Source organism: Malus sylvestris, chromosome 1 (genome assembly GCF_916048215.2).
Source record: "Malus sylvestris chromosome 1, drMalSylv7.2, whole genome shotgun sequence".
NCBI classification, from domain to species: Eukaryota; Viridiplantae; Streptophyta; class Magnoliopsida; order Rosales; family Rosaceae; genus Malus; species Malus sylvestris.
In genome coordinates, this window is record NC_062260.1 from 20,413,480 (window position 1) to 20,427,732 (window position 14,253).

The following is a 14,253-nucleotide window of genomic DNA, read 5'->3' on the forward strand; positions in this document are numbered from 1 at the left end:
ATTTGTTAAACCATATATGATTATGCAGGTGGAAAGTGTCCAAAATGACCTGGCAGAAAGTGATCAAGCTAAATTGTGAGAATCTCTTACCATTCATCGTACATTGTGCAGTCAAAAATTATTTTAAATTATTTTATTTAAAATTAAATATAGTACCTAACGAAAGTTGATTATACAATCTACGATGAACAGTTAGGATATGAGAATCTTAAAAATCTCCACAAAGAGAATCCAAAGAGAATCTGAAGAGAATTTTCATCCAACATGACATGGCTTTAGACGCTTGGGACTAGATTCTCCACATATCCGCACGATTTTACTCTACCTCTTTGCTCGTATTTTACTCTACCTCTTCAAAAGAAAATGTTTTTCGGTTGGGCACAGCTCTAAGAATTACTTAATTAAGAGCGGGCACGGTTCGGTTTTTATTTTAAAATTATGCGCCGAACTGAAAACATGTACTTAGTTTGGATCGGTTTCAAAACCGAAGATTTTGAGAGGATACCAAAACATTACAATTTGGGACGGTCTCGGTTCGATTTCTGCTCGGGCTGTTCAGTCTTGGGATGCATGGTGGTGAGGGTTAGATCTTTGGAAAATCTGAAGAACAACGAAGACTTATAAGTAGGACATCTGATGATAGCATGCAACTTTATTGTTAGTGAAAACACATTGTTATTTTTATGCAACGATATTCTACAAGGACGGAAGATTTGACTAAATTTTACACGATATTCAATAATCTGATATCAAACTCGTCATCAAGTGAGTCAAACTTAAAACTCAATTGCAAGTCAAAAGAGACCACATTTATAGTGCTAGTGAAATATGAGTATAAGACCAACATTAATCACCACTAACGTATCAATGTGGCATGGTACTAGAAGTTTAGAGTGGTTTAAAATAAAACATCGTTCGAATATTAAAAACAAAAATAGAAATGACATGTCCAGGTAAAATTCCATTTAATCATTTCTGTCTAGGCAGTTCTTAATCAACATTGGCACATACAAGGTACACAAAAAAGCCCAGGCAAGTTTGCGTCAGATCTTTTACTTCATATTGACAAATTTACACGCAGGGAGACCCATACTTCAGGTTCTAAACTAAATGTAAGATCGATCTAACTAACGACCGAACAACCCGTGTTCGCAGAACAGCGACTCGGTACCACACGAACACCTTTCTTGTGCACTGCTGTCTCGCTTCCTGGTTAGCTATCCCGATTTCCTTCTATTGGTTATTTCTTCACACCTGCAACTATCTTCTAACAAGACCACAAAACATATAAACCTTGCAGTAAGGAGGAATGGTCCGAGTTGAGTGTCCCACTAGGAACGTCAGTTGCGATTAGTGTTGGAAAAGCACGAGTTTGCGCAGAACAAACCGCATCTGCAAAATGAGGGAAATCCGAAGAGACTTTCTGGCGTTCCATCGTTGCAAAATTACACTTTTTACTTTTTCCTGCTGTAGTAAACTCCCCCACCGGAATAACTACTGTGATATCTATGACGTGCTCCACCACCTCTACCGCTAGTTCCTTCCCAAGTGCTGCCACGGCCTGCAAGTCTATTGCCGCCACTCTGCATATAGTTCAGAGTTTGGTTCCCCAATCCATTAAGCTCCTCTTCTTCTCTGTCATTGTATTCCAAAACCAACCTCTTGATGTCTTGTTTCTCTTCAAGCTCTGCTGCTTCTTTCTGTTTCGTACTCTGGATAAGTGAGCAATCCCGAGGGATGTACATCTGCTTCGTTTGTTGCTTGTTACCACGCTTGACAAGAACTTTCACCTGGACCTCCTTGCTTCCTCCAGACTCTTCATCCAACGCCTCATCTCCACTTTCCCCTCCAACCCCTCTTCCATGATGGTCCTTGGTGGACCCCTCAAACACATTCATCGGTATTGTCATGTTTAATGTTGGTCGGCTTCTCAGCTCTAGCCTACGTTGCTCCATGCTTTCCTGCATTCAGAAATTGTTTAATGGGTTAAAAACTGCACTCAAATAATATAACACCCTTCAGCATCATAACGTCATGTACAAAATCATTTCCAGACCAAGGACATTAGGATCGCAAGATTTTCAATTTTTTAGCGACTGTGATTGCATTCATTCAGAATGTGCTAACAAACATATGCGATACCATAATAAATGAATCTATAGTGCAAATCATGCAACAGCAAGAGCACATACAGCAGTAATATGATCTTACCTGCATAACAGCTTTGAGATCCAGCTCAAACTTTTCTGCTTCTTGAGGGTCCACTTCTGCAACCTTCTGTCTGACATGGACTTCATCGTCCTCATCAGATACCGGTCCACCCCCACCATCATCATCATCGTCCTCATTACTGTCAGATCCACCATCATGATTCTCTTCACCCAATCCTTCTTCATCATGTCTATCTCGATTAATGGTGCCACTTCCCGAATCACTGTCACTATCTCCAAGGTCTCCATGATCAGCACCATTTTCCTCAGTTCCATTCACAACACTCTTTCCATTCACTGACATTTTGTTGGAGGTGTTCCTCCTTGAAGGTTTTTCAGTGTCGGAGTGCTTCTCATTATTGTTCTTGTCAATGGAGACAGTACGATCGCGCTCCTCAAGTTCTACAAGAGCTGCATTAACTTCTTCAATGGAAGAGTATCGAGTCATGTTGGGGCGTAGATCAGCAAACAAGTGCTGCAAGTGCTTTACTACATAAGCTTTCCCATGTAGAATTATAGATAAGATAGATTCTTGGAATAGCATATTTCACATAAAGGTACAGTAGTAGTTAAGAGAAGAGAAATAGATAAAGGTAAGTTTACTTCAGTATCTTATATGATTCCAGTTTGTCATTAGCAAGAAAAACAGAAAAATATGTAGGGTGGGGTACAGAATAGAATATATGAGCAGCATGACTGACCTGTAAGTCAAATTCAACATCAAGCGGTAGTACACCTTTACTTAGTATATATCTCTGAAAGTGCATCAAGAATCGATCAAGTTTCCTCTTGGAAGAGCCTCGATCAAAGTAGTGACCACAAGTTTCAAGAAGAGTAATGACCATCCTCATGCGGAAACAATCTTCTGGTGGATCCAGTACATCTTGCTGGTGAGACAGAAAAGAAAGTATGGCCAATGTAGAAGATCATCATGTACACAATTTAAGTAACTTCTGATTCATAATTAAAAAAAAATGGAAATGATTAAATCATCCATATCTTTATGCTTTCTTATAAAAATAAGAGACACACACAAGTATGTATTTAAAAAAAACATAAACACTAGAATCATGAATAAACTTGGGTGATAATCAATTGGAATATACATTCTTGGAGATTTCAATTTTACTCCCCAAAGTTTCCTAAACATTAAAAATATTAAGATTGGAAAGATGTCCAATAGTACTATATATTCTAAATATGCATTTAAGACACTTAATTTAGTATCTAGTTAACGAGATAAGTGTGACTAGCACTGACTATGGCAATAGTCCTCAAGTACTATATCGTGATGTATGGAAATGCACGGAAAATTACACACCTCTGGTGTGCCATGGCCAAAGGCAAGAGTCAAATACAGAGTCTCAAAAATAACAGAAGAATCTACATGCTCATAGTTGTATAGCTCTCCTAAGAATCGCATATGGGCAATCCGTCTTTGCTGCATCCCATACTCATTTAATTCTAGGCCAAGCCGTATCTCCTCTAGAACCTGAAAGTGAAGATATAACTTTGAGAAATCTCCAGTGGGTCAGACAGAATCAGAAATGTCCGAACTTGCACACATATGCACACTTTATATCTCAGAGATGTCAATGTATATTTAATTTCTCCCTTTTTCTCTACTAAAAGGTCGTACCCAGTGCACAAGGCTCCCGCTTTCCACAAGGCTCCCTTTTTCTCTACTGGTTCCAAAAATAATTTTTTTAAGTTGAAAAACAATTATGACCATCAAATGGAGGCAAACCGTTAAGACTGCTAAAAATGACCTGTCCCCTCCCTCATCTTTCCTTTATCCTTTCCCTAGAATGATTATTGTACTAGCACCAAGACTACTGTTTGACTAAAGTATGAGGCAGGCAAATCATGAGAAAGTATATTGAGCCTCAAGGCGTTAGTGACTTTAGAATTAGAACCTACTGAGTCTGTTGCAGCATATAATTTATTGCTACATTCAATCTGTCACGGCGAGCAGCTTACCTCTCAATAAATACAGAAAATAAGCAAACGAGTAAGTTAAAATGTCCTCAATGTTAAATTAATGAACATTAGTACATGTTTTTCTTCTGTATTCTAGTTAATAGCATGAGATGATAGCCTTTCCCTTCCCCTAAATTACCCCACACTTTGTGCATCTGGAGTTAGACAAATCTAAAAGAGATACTACTGCACAGCAATGGGCCAGTCATATTTAACATGGAAACTAAAATGCTACAAAAAGATTTTTGGAATGAAAGAGATCACCTCGTCAACAACAGATACAGCAAATTCATCATGATAGCGGCTCAAACCAGCGGTGAGAGAAGCAATCAAGTGGATCTGACCATACTTCCCCTTGTGAACCTTCAGAAAGCATTTTAAAAGATACGGCTCACATTCACCCCATGGTAGTTTACGCAGTTGCCTGAGCACATGCTCTATGGTAGACTTGTCAAGATCTGAGAAGAGCAACTTTCTTATATACTGCAAAAGAAATAAATGAATGAAAGGTTAATTCAGACTTCGGATATTACCAAAATAAATTATGAAGACGAGTTGAACCAATAAAATGATTTACACCTGATGCAATGGAGGACGGACTTTAGTGACCCGTGCAGATCTCTCAGGTGGTTTGCATAGGTAGTAGGCATTTTCAACAAGGGTGCTGTGCCGAGGGTCTAAATTTTTTACATTCTTCAAGCGCATTAATATTTCCAACATGTTTGCCATCCGCACAGTAGTTTCAGGAGATCGATACAGAAAGCGCCCACAAGTCTCAAGAAGATTGCAAGCAACATCAATGTTATGATGACTGAAATCATCCAAACAAGCCTGGCAACAAAGTAACATCAACTGCTAAGTAAACAGCTCACAAACTAAATGCCACTATGATATAAACTTAAATCTCACTGACAGCACTGACTATGCTTTAAGTCTTCAACCCATCTTCTAAATTATGATTTACCACACTGATGTTGCAGTTAATAGACAAGTAAAATAAAATGAGAGCAAAAAAGGTTGACTGCAAAGACATGTGCATTTCATGGATTCTCCTGCAACCGAAAGGGGCAAAAAAATTTGATACAAGTTTACAAAACACACATTGAAATCTGTAGGCAAAAAATCTAATAATATTTTCAGCAACTCCTACAAAGAAGTATGATAGAGGTAAAAGAAAGGAAAAGATAAGAAGAACCCATTCTCCAAGCATAAGTGCACTCAAAGACCTTTCTGAGAGATATATTACGGCTGATGTACAAGGTACTGAAGATATTATCAATCGGGCGATGCTAGATAAACCATATTTTGAAAACTACAAGTAAACTCTCTCTCTAATAGAGGAAGGGCCCACCAATACAAGTAGGTCCCAACTCTATTAGAGGTGGTACACATACAAAATGTGGTCTCCCTAGCATTTTCCTTATCAATAATGCACAACTGTACCAGAAACCTATGCATCAATTCTGTTATGTGCATATTACCTTCAAACAACTAAAGACAAGACCAGCTGGTGCAATCTTAAACTTGCAGAGTTCTCCAATAAATCTAATGTTCCTAATCTTTGTTTCAATGTTCATTTGATCCTGCATAAAATTAAAATTATATATGAAAATCATGAACTTCTCAAATGAAAGCGACACAAGGGAACTTTGTCAAAGAAGAACTCCTATTCAACAAAATACATGACTTGTAAAACCCAACCTTTTTATTAATTAAGAAGTTGAACTCTTCTTCCAACATCGCTAGGAGCATGGATGAGACGTCCTTCATACAAGTTGAGAGTGTGGCAACCAAACGCGAATAGTAAGCTAGTAGCTCCAATGAGGTTCTAGGGACATTAAATACTGCCCTCACAAGCTTTTTCCGATTTGCTTTTGAATTTAAATAACAAAACTCTACCTGAATATATATAATAAATTTCAACGTCAATCATTAGGTTAGATAGCCAAATGTGTGCATGTGAGAGAGAGAGAGGAGTGGGAGTGGGGATGGGGGTGGGGGTGGGAAAGAACAGTACTAAAACTCAGACGGAGGTAAATTACAGTCAACTGATCAATAAGATCACGGCTCACGCAACCAGGAAGCCTCTGCAGTAAAGCATCCAAATTTGTCCCTTCAATACTTTTGAGCTTCTCTTTCTCATGCTCTCCTTTTCTATCACCTTTCTCTTTGTCTGGATCTTTGATCTTGTCTTTTTCTTTTTCTTCCTTGTCCTTTCCTTTCTCTGTGGTTTTGCCTTCTTGTAAAGCACCAACATCTGCAGAAGCCTCTCCAGTATCTTCTGTAGTTTGTTGACTTTGGTCTGATTCAAGTGCGGGTTCCTTAATAAAGAAAATTAAAAAAATGTTCATTTGAGTATATAACTACAAGTATAAACTTTTGCTAGAGTAATCGGGAATCTTATTCTTCCAAAGAAGGCAAAGTACCTATATAGTCCACAAATTATGCCACACAATGTTATGAAACTCAAGTGAAAACAGAAGATAAATGAGGAGAAAGATCACAGAAAAAAAGATCTAGCTCTGGAAGACCGAGATTGGTGAATACAGAACCAATTGGATTACAGAATAGCAATAACTGGTGATAAATGATGATAAATGCTGAGATTTTATTCCTTACAGTTGATTGTTCCTGGGTCTTTGCAGATTGATCACTGCTTTTAGACTCTGCTTCTCCCAATAATACTGCCGGAACAAATGCTCTGGAAATAACAAAAAGATACATTTCAGGTCAATCTCTGCTGTATAAGAAACACCATCTAAGAGAATTATAATGACTGACACAAATGAAATATATAAAAGACTTATTCTTTTCCCCATTTGACAAGTGACAGAAAAATATCATTGGACTGAAACAAACCTAAGATCTGGTAAGCATTCGTAGAAAGCCCTTGTATCTTCATCATCCCATATGGCTTCAAGTGCTGAAGAATCCTTTCCAGCAGCAGCAGATGAAGCATCCTCCCCACTAGTAACCCTTGTTGTGTGACCATCCTCTGGCATTACTGGGGGCTGCATATCAAGTGCTTCTGCTAAACTGTGAGAAAAACAGTTTCTAACATAAGTTATCCAGAAACTAATAAAGAAAAATAATCAAAAAAGAGTTTTAGTAAACTAGTGGCTAGTGTGACTTCAAATTAAAGAAAGCAGGAGCATCTGGCACCACACTAGAGACGCTTTCATTTGCATCCATGGGTATAGTCCCCATGCTGCTGTTAAATTTCCTAGGCATTCTCTCAGGTCACAGTTTGCTCCTACTACTTCTCTGATTTTTTTTTTCTTTTCTTTTGTTACATATAAGGGATTATCAAGTATTATGCACCTAGCTAATGCTTACTTTAGAGTGGTTTAACAAATTTAATTACTTATCCAATAGGTGAAAGTAAAGTTACATCATCTTCCTCATACTTGCAATCTCCAGCTAGAATCTTCAGGCCATGCTAAGATTTCATGACATATACCACTATCTAAAATTCAGGAGGGATTATAAAATTCCCATGTCAGAACCACAAGACTAGTATGCCAAACTAGTTCATTAAGAATTGGGTACCATCTGGTTCATTTCATCCTATGTTATTGCATGATTTATGTTGGAGAACTATGCAGGGTTTTTGCTAAATGACAATCCATGAAAATTGGGGATAGCAATGATCATTACATGTTCAATAGAGTAATTGGCACAATTAAGGTGTGCAAGGTTTGAAAGAAGGATCCTGGATCCAATGTAACATAGAAGACTAGAAAGTGAAAGAAGACTCGGACCACAACAGTGCCAGACCCAACAGACCCGGTCACTAGCATGATAACAGATACAGACAAATAATTGCAGTGAAATAGTACAGCAACTTACGATGAGACATTGCGGTACAAATGTTCATATGATTTCCGCAACTTCTCGTATGACGAGACACTTTCATCACTGAGCTCTCCTTTAGCATTAAGGATTTTAGCATTTTCATGCTCCATTTGGCGAAGTGACTGAAAGTATTAAGAAAATTCATTATTTACGAGTTGCAACCAGTATTCCACTATGAGAGAGAGAGAGCTATCCTAGGTCAGGCAGAAAACTCTTACAGTATGCTCGGATTGCAACAGTTCTGCAGCAGCAACATAATATGTTTGAAATGCCTTCCTGAAGAATTTCTTTTGATCTGTCGTGATATTAAGGCCCTTAAAAAACTGTACCAAAAATTCAGGATAAATATAAGTAACATACATGGTAATTACGTAATTACAGAGAGTCACTTCTTGTGCCTATATGATACTATAAAATAATTTCAATGGAAAGTCAGATAAGGCAAATAGAACAACACTGAAATACGAGGAATGGACTAAATAACGAACAAAGCCACAGAGAGTTCATACCTCTTCATGAATTTCCTGCCCAGAGAGTGGAAAGCCAAGAAACATTCTTCCCTGACGAGCAAAACTAGCAAGAAGAGTCAAATTTGTCTGAGTAGTATCCCGATCCTTTAAGTGTTCTCCGCTGGTAAGATCCTTAATGATATTCAAGAAAACACCACCGTCTTCTATAACTCCAACAAAGAAAAGTTCCACAAGGAGTTTCAAAGTGCTTCGCTTCTTCATGGCCCTCAAGTTCTTGTCTGCTTCTAAGTCATCCCCAGACTTTCCCGGAAAAAATACTTTCAAAAGACCTTGAAGCAGAGTTGGGGAGAAGTCTTTGTACCTTTGATGAAGCAGAGAGCAGATCTTTGAAAAATAGAGGCGTGTTAGAAGTATTGCATTCAAAAATGTATTTTATGCTATACAAAATGAACAGGTAAAGCTTGCAGGTGTGCATGCCCACTCAACATACTGCCCGTTTAAAAGTAACTTCCTTTTTCTCTATGAAAATTCAATTACTGCCAAACCTATCAACCTTACATATTAGCTGAAAAGTGTTACCGACCTTCTTGCCCAGTAAAGACCTATGTGATACACCCTGCTAGTTTTCTCTTTTAGGCTAAAAACATCCAACTAGCTAGCAACAGCAATATTCAGAATTTTTTCCCAAATTCATATAGGGAAAACATCAAATACCCAAAGACGTCTAACTGGATGCATGTGAAACAACAGAATGAGAAGCAAGAACCTTGTAAACCGATACAAATAACGCGTGGTGGGGCAACTTATGACTTATCCAAAGACCCAAAAGCTAGACAAACAACATCAGCATCAATTTCAGCAGAAAAAGTACTATGCATTTGACAATTATACACCTTGTCATTCAGCAAGTGCTGTCATCTTTTCTTAAATAAAATAAGAAAAGATCAGCATTTGGAACCTACGAGTACAACACTACATGACTAGAAGTTCGTGTCATTCTAGAAATGTTAAGATCTGAAAATAACCATAGTGTTTTCTTCAGCAAACGCACTGTGCAACAGCATTAGCCAAACATTTTCTAAGTCATTTGCCGGATGAAATCCAGACTAATATGTTGAATGTAAAATCATGGGTAGATGACCCAAAGAACTTGATTAACTAAAACTTCAAAGGGAAATGTAAAACGAGTAAAAAGGAAAATATATATAAATGCTTTTGAAATATCAATTAAAATAAAAAAATTAACCTGGACTGCTGCTTGTATGTCTGACGATCTAAGTTTGGCATCACAAATAGCAGTAACAGCTTCACTGACAAATTTGCTTAGGTTGACACCTCTCAAGTCATCCATCAAACCTTCCCGCTGCTCTTCATTTATCTGCTTCAGTTTTTTAATAACCGCTGTGTTGCGCTTAATGCTAGAATCCAGTGTCCTCAGAAATCCTGTGTCTGGAAGTCAGAATAAATTGGTTTATTCTCCAGTATCATGCAGCAATCATACATGTCCACAATGCTATCAATATTGTGTTTTAGGTTAGCCAGGTGATTATGTTGAAAAAAGTATAAAATAAACATGTCAACAAGAATATCTGAAAAAAAAGAAAGACATATAACCCTGAAGTACAAAATATCTTCGCAATGAACTTATCTAATATTTATATATAACAATTATATAGTAAAAACCTTCATTAAGATGTAAAACAGGAGTCATGACTCATAATACATCACAATTAAATCCAAATGTAACTGTCAAAAGTAAACCTACCCAAAACAAGGAAAAAAACTTTAAAGGTCCAAATGGTCCTCAATCCTCATCAGTTTAATGATCATTAGCCTTTTTAACGAAAACACTGATAACCTCAAATGAAGTAAGAAGCTTCCCCAATATCCCAAAATGTAACGTGGAAGCGTCAGCAAAGTGTAGGAACTTATAGGGTAGAGGAAAGTTTATCAGCGTTATAATATTACACTAACACACTAGTTTCGAGAAATTACCTGTAATTCATAGATTATTAGACATCTAATGTAGGGTATGACATCAGATTGAAAGCAGCTAAAGGTAACTTATGTGGAGGACCTCTAGTCGTTTGAAAAAAGATAATGTTGTCAACCCAATTATTTAGGATTAAATCAAAGTATAACTAGTAGAAGCAAATAATACAAAATGCCAGCCATCGTCCCTTTATTAGCAATTTATGTCATTAGGAATGGCAACTGTGCAAGATTTACATGAACCTTCTTTCCACATACATTTTCACTCATTCTAAGTACTTAATAATTAGTTCATCATTCATTGGCATGATCAATACAAGAATACCACTATGGTCTTACCAGGCCGCTCAGGGTTCAGATTGCATTGACGAAGAGCCATCTTTGCCTCAATAGATTTCTTGACTTCCTCAAGCCGAGCAGCAGCTTCCTGCAGAAAAGAACCAATAACTGCCTTACCAAAATCACTTCTGAAAGACATTCCAATTTCCAAGAATGCGCGCAAGTAACCAAACTATTAATTTAATTTTCAAATTTTCCTCTACAATATTATTTTAAAAAAGGGAGGTGGTTTTTACGCACCCTTTTTAGCTTACACACCCCTCTTTATTTTTTGCCATCAGATTGAATAAATCAAACGAAATCAACGCACAAGATTAAAAGGGGTGTGGGAAAGGATTAAAAGGGGTGTGGGAAAGGCTTAAAAGGGTGCATGTTAATCATTTCACTTGAAAAATTGTCCAGCCTTAGCTCAACTGAGGAATAAATATAACGTAAGTACAATGGTCCCCAACTTATATCCAAAGTCTAAGAAACTTCTCCTTTTCAAATTACTAATTAGTTCCCAGAAAGTTCCATCTGACTACATGTTCCAAGACTCAGGAATAAAAAAGAAATGTTAAAAAGAGCAATGAAAAAAGCAATACAGATAAGAAGTTATACGGATCTCTAAAAGTGCCAGATGCAGCGACTTACCTCATCATCTTGCTTCCCATGAGGTTCACTACCAGCACCACCTTCCTCCTCATGGTGCTCCATCTCCGTACTTGTCTCCACACAGAAACCTATATAACAAGAGTTACAAGACATTGCATGCTGAATTAACACCCAATCCACACAAACAAAAGACGATGTAAAATTAAAAAAAAAAAAAAAAAAAAAAAAAAACTCAAAAAACTAACAGAATCAAACAAAGTCACATCACTAAATTGATATATTAAACTTCCAAGCATATTAACCCCATACAGGCAAAATTTCACTTGAGTTTCATCGAATAACCAAGGAATCTTCAAAAGAATCAATAACTTAACTTCTTTTCTGATTATGCAACTTGAAATTACACTATCTAGACTGATCAAATGCACCCACAACACAAGCCCCCTTTCCCATAAAAAAAAAAAAACCCAAAAAACAAAACAAATGGGGTGTTTCCTCAAGTCCTCTTAGAAACTTAGTAACAATATACCACTATTGACAAAAAATGAAAAATCCAATTGGCATACAAAAGAAGAAGAAACTACAAACACCCAAAAAAAAAATCATCAAATAATAACTCACTATTTGATTTAGGGCAAAACATTATCATCTAATATAAGCTCCAATTAAATTCAAACAAGCTATTAGCTTTGATTCCAAGAATTCTAACCCAAATGAGCACGAACCCTATCACAGCAACACGAATTTATTTCACAAACGAAGATTACTGAAGCTTACGACGTCGATTACGGCGACTGCACTCCCTACCGAGATCTCACTCGCGAAAAAACTGCAATATGCACCACACGTATATCTCTGTGTGTGTGGGAGAGGGAGAGGAATTGGGTTACCTGATCGAGATTACGCCGCGACGTGATGAGGAATGCAGAAAAAGAAAGGAATACAGTGAGGTCAGAGGAGGGAGGGAGAGCGGGCCGAACCCAATGGTTAGAGAGCAATGGGGCCGAGTTGCGACAAGGCGAGACGATGATCCAAATGGAAAGAACCGACTGGTATCAGTGAGTTTCTAGGGTCGGACTCGGAGCACGGGTTTTTTTTTCAGAAGTTAGCCCACTTAAATAGCCCATCTCAAGTGCTGTCTTTGGGCCATTGGTATCTCTTTCAGTCCAATAGTTTTTTTTTTGTTTTTCCAATTAAGTTAGGGACTCGTTCGATAACCATTTGATTTTATGTACTTTGTTCTTATTGATTAGCAGAGCAATGATGGTAGGAGATGTGTTGAAAACATGTATAAGGGAAAGGAATACACGATGAAAACTGAGAACCAAAAATTATTTGAAGTTATTTTTTACTTTTAAGACTTTGTTTTCATTCATTTATGTTTATTTTTTCCCCTCCCTCCCACACAGCTCTTCTCCATCCCTCTCTTCCTCCATATACTTTTTGCGCACCTTCAGCGCAAAGGATAAAAACTTAAAACCAAATACTTATCAAATGAGTCATAAATTATTATTTCAATATAATTAAAAAAGTAATGCTACAAAGACTACCAACTTTTATACAAAATTTGCAAATCATGAGATGTGTCACAAATAGAAAATAAGCACGTTAATCAACACTTAGTAATAATCTAATCATCAACAATCACGTCATATGGTATATATAATTTGGTCTGAATAGTTGGTCTCCAAGCATTACCCTTAGGTTTAATCTGATAAGTATTAGTTGAATTCTTTTTAACACATGATACTATTCTAATAGAAAGGTGAGGTTACATACACAGTTAAACCAGTGGGCTAGGACAGTGTTTTCACCTCTTTTTAAAAATAGGGGACTAACCAAATTTGGAATCTAGATACTAGATATAGCCTCAAAACAAAATTGGTTTCATCACTAAAACTAGTGACCATGGAAGTAAATAAATCCAACCAATTTCTAACTGTGATAGATTCTTCTAATTAACCAACTCCAGGAGGGCAAGCCACCATTTTTAGGAACTACGTCTTCCAGCAGAAAAATAACCCCAAATTACCAAACTACTACAATTTTTACCTTCCATTTAAACCAGTTGACCGTTATTAGGACCTAACCACAAACTATATAAATAACCATCCAATTGTAAGTCACATTTAGGAGTCCAAGACAATATCCTTCTGAAAATTAAGTTTAAAAACAATTTATTCAACATCATGAACATGTCTACCAAGGTCCTAGCAGTGCTGCTAGCGATTCTTGTCGTATGTTCACCGGCGTTGACGCAGGCACGACATAAACATTTGCATGTCACCAAGCACAACAAGGTTTTTATTGTCAAATCAAAGCCTAAATACGAAGCGAGAACTTTTGCTGATTTTAAAGTTGGGGAGCCACTGTACAGGGTCAAGGAAAATGGTGATGAGGTCTTAGTGCCTGCAACCGAAGTTGCAAGCATGTACCGGATTAGAGAATAATCGCACCCTAAATTATCTTAGTATTAGAGCTGTAATAGTAATACTATGAGCTTAAAAAAAACTACAATTATCATAATAAAATTGGCGAATCACTCATATCTTATTTTATGTGTAATTTTGTGCCGTAAAACATCAGATCATGGAATAGAATTATGTGTGTAAGATTTAATCACAAGTTTAAGAGATCAAATAAACATAAGCCTCTGTCCTCGAAAGAAGGTTAGGGTTAGGGTTAATCTCGAAAGGAGGGGTTTGTGTGTACTACTATATGTGCAGCTAGGGTTAGGGTTGGTTGTGATGGTGCTACGATATGAAAGCTAATGATTGAGATATTACTTAAGCGTTGATAAGCGTGTTCATTTA

The 14,253-nt window shown here is 37.2% G+C and overlaps 1 protein-coding gene across 2 annotated transcripts; it reads right to left on the minus strand.

The window, feature by feature from the left end:
* Nucleotides 1-941: 941 nt before the first annotated feature.
* On the minus strand, nt 942-12,387 carry LOC126620753 (regulator of nonsense transcripts UPF2-like). Of its 2 annotated transcripts, XM_050289032.1 has the most exons (18): nt 12,331-12,387; nt 11,480-11,568; nt 10,847-10,934; nt 9,762-9,964; nt 8,555-8,899; nt 8,264-8,368; nt 8,040-8,167; nt 7,050-7,226; nt 6,810-6,891; nt 6,233-6,511; nt 5,892-6,089; nt 5,672-5,773; nt 4,770-5,021; nt 4,455-4,673; nt 3,532-3,702; nt 2,912-3,097; nt 2,212-2,685; nt 942-1,961 (listed from the first exon to the last, which is right to left on the minus strand). In XM_050289032.1, the coding sequence occupies exons 2-18, from the start codon at nt 11,540-11,542 to the stop codon at nt 1,455-1,457; spliced, it is 3,579 nt and encodes a 1,192-aa protein (XP_050144989.1). In that variant the 5' UTR covers nt 11,543-11,568; nt 12,331-12,387; the 3' UTR covers nt 942-1,454. The 2 variants fall into 2 exon arrangements, with proteins under 2 accessions (XP_050144989.1, XP_050144998.1); XM_050289041.1 differs by lacking the exon at nt 12,331-12,387 and having other exon boundaries at nt 11,480-11,599.
* Between the last annotated feature and the right edge of the window lie 1,866 nt (nt 12,388-14,253).

Excerpts from the sequence above, each read along its gene's own strand:
- LOC126620753 (XM_050289041.1), bottom strand. The coding sequence starts at position 11,593 with ATGTCTTGTAACTCTTGTTATATAGGTTTCTGTGTGGAGACAAGTACG. Across the intron at positions 6,512-6,809 it reads AGACCCAGGAACAATCAACT|GAACCCGCACTTGAATCAGA; the intron begins GTAAGGAATAAA and ends TTCTTTATTAAG. Across the intron at positions 2,686-2,911 it reads ATGTTGAATTTGACTTACAG|CACTTGTTTGCTGATCTACG; the intron begins GTCAGTCATGCT and ends AAGCACTTGCAG.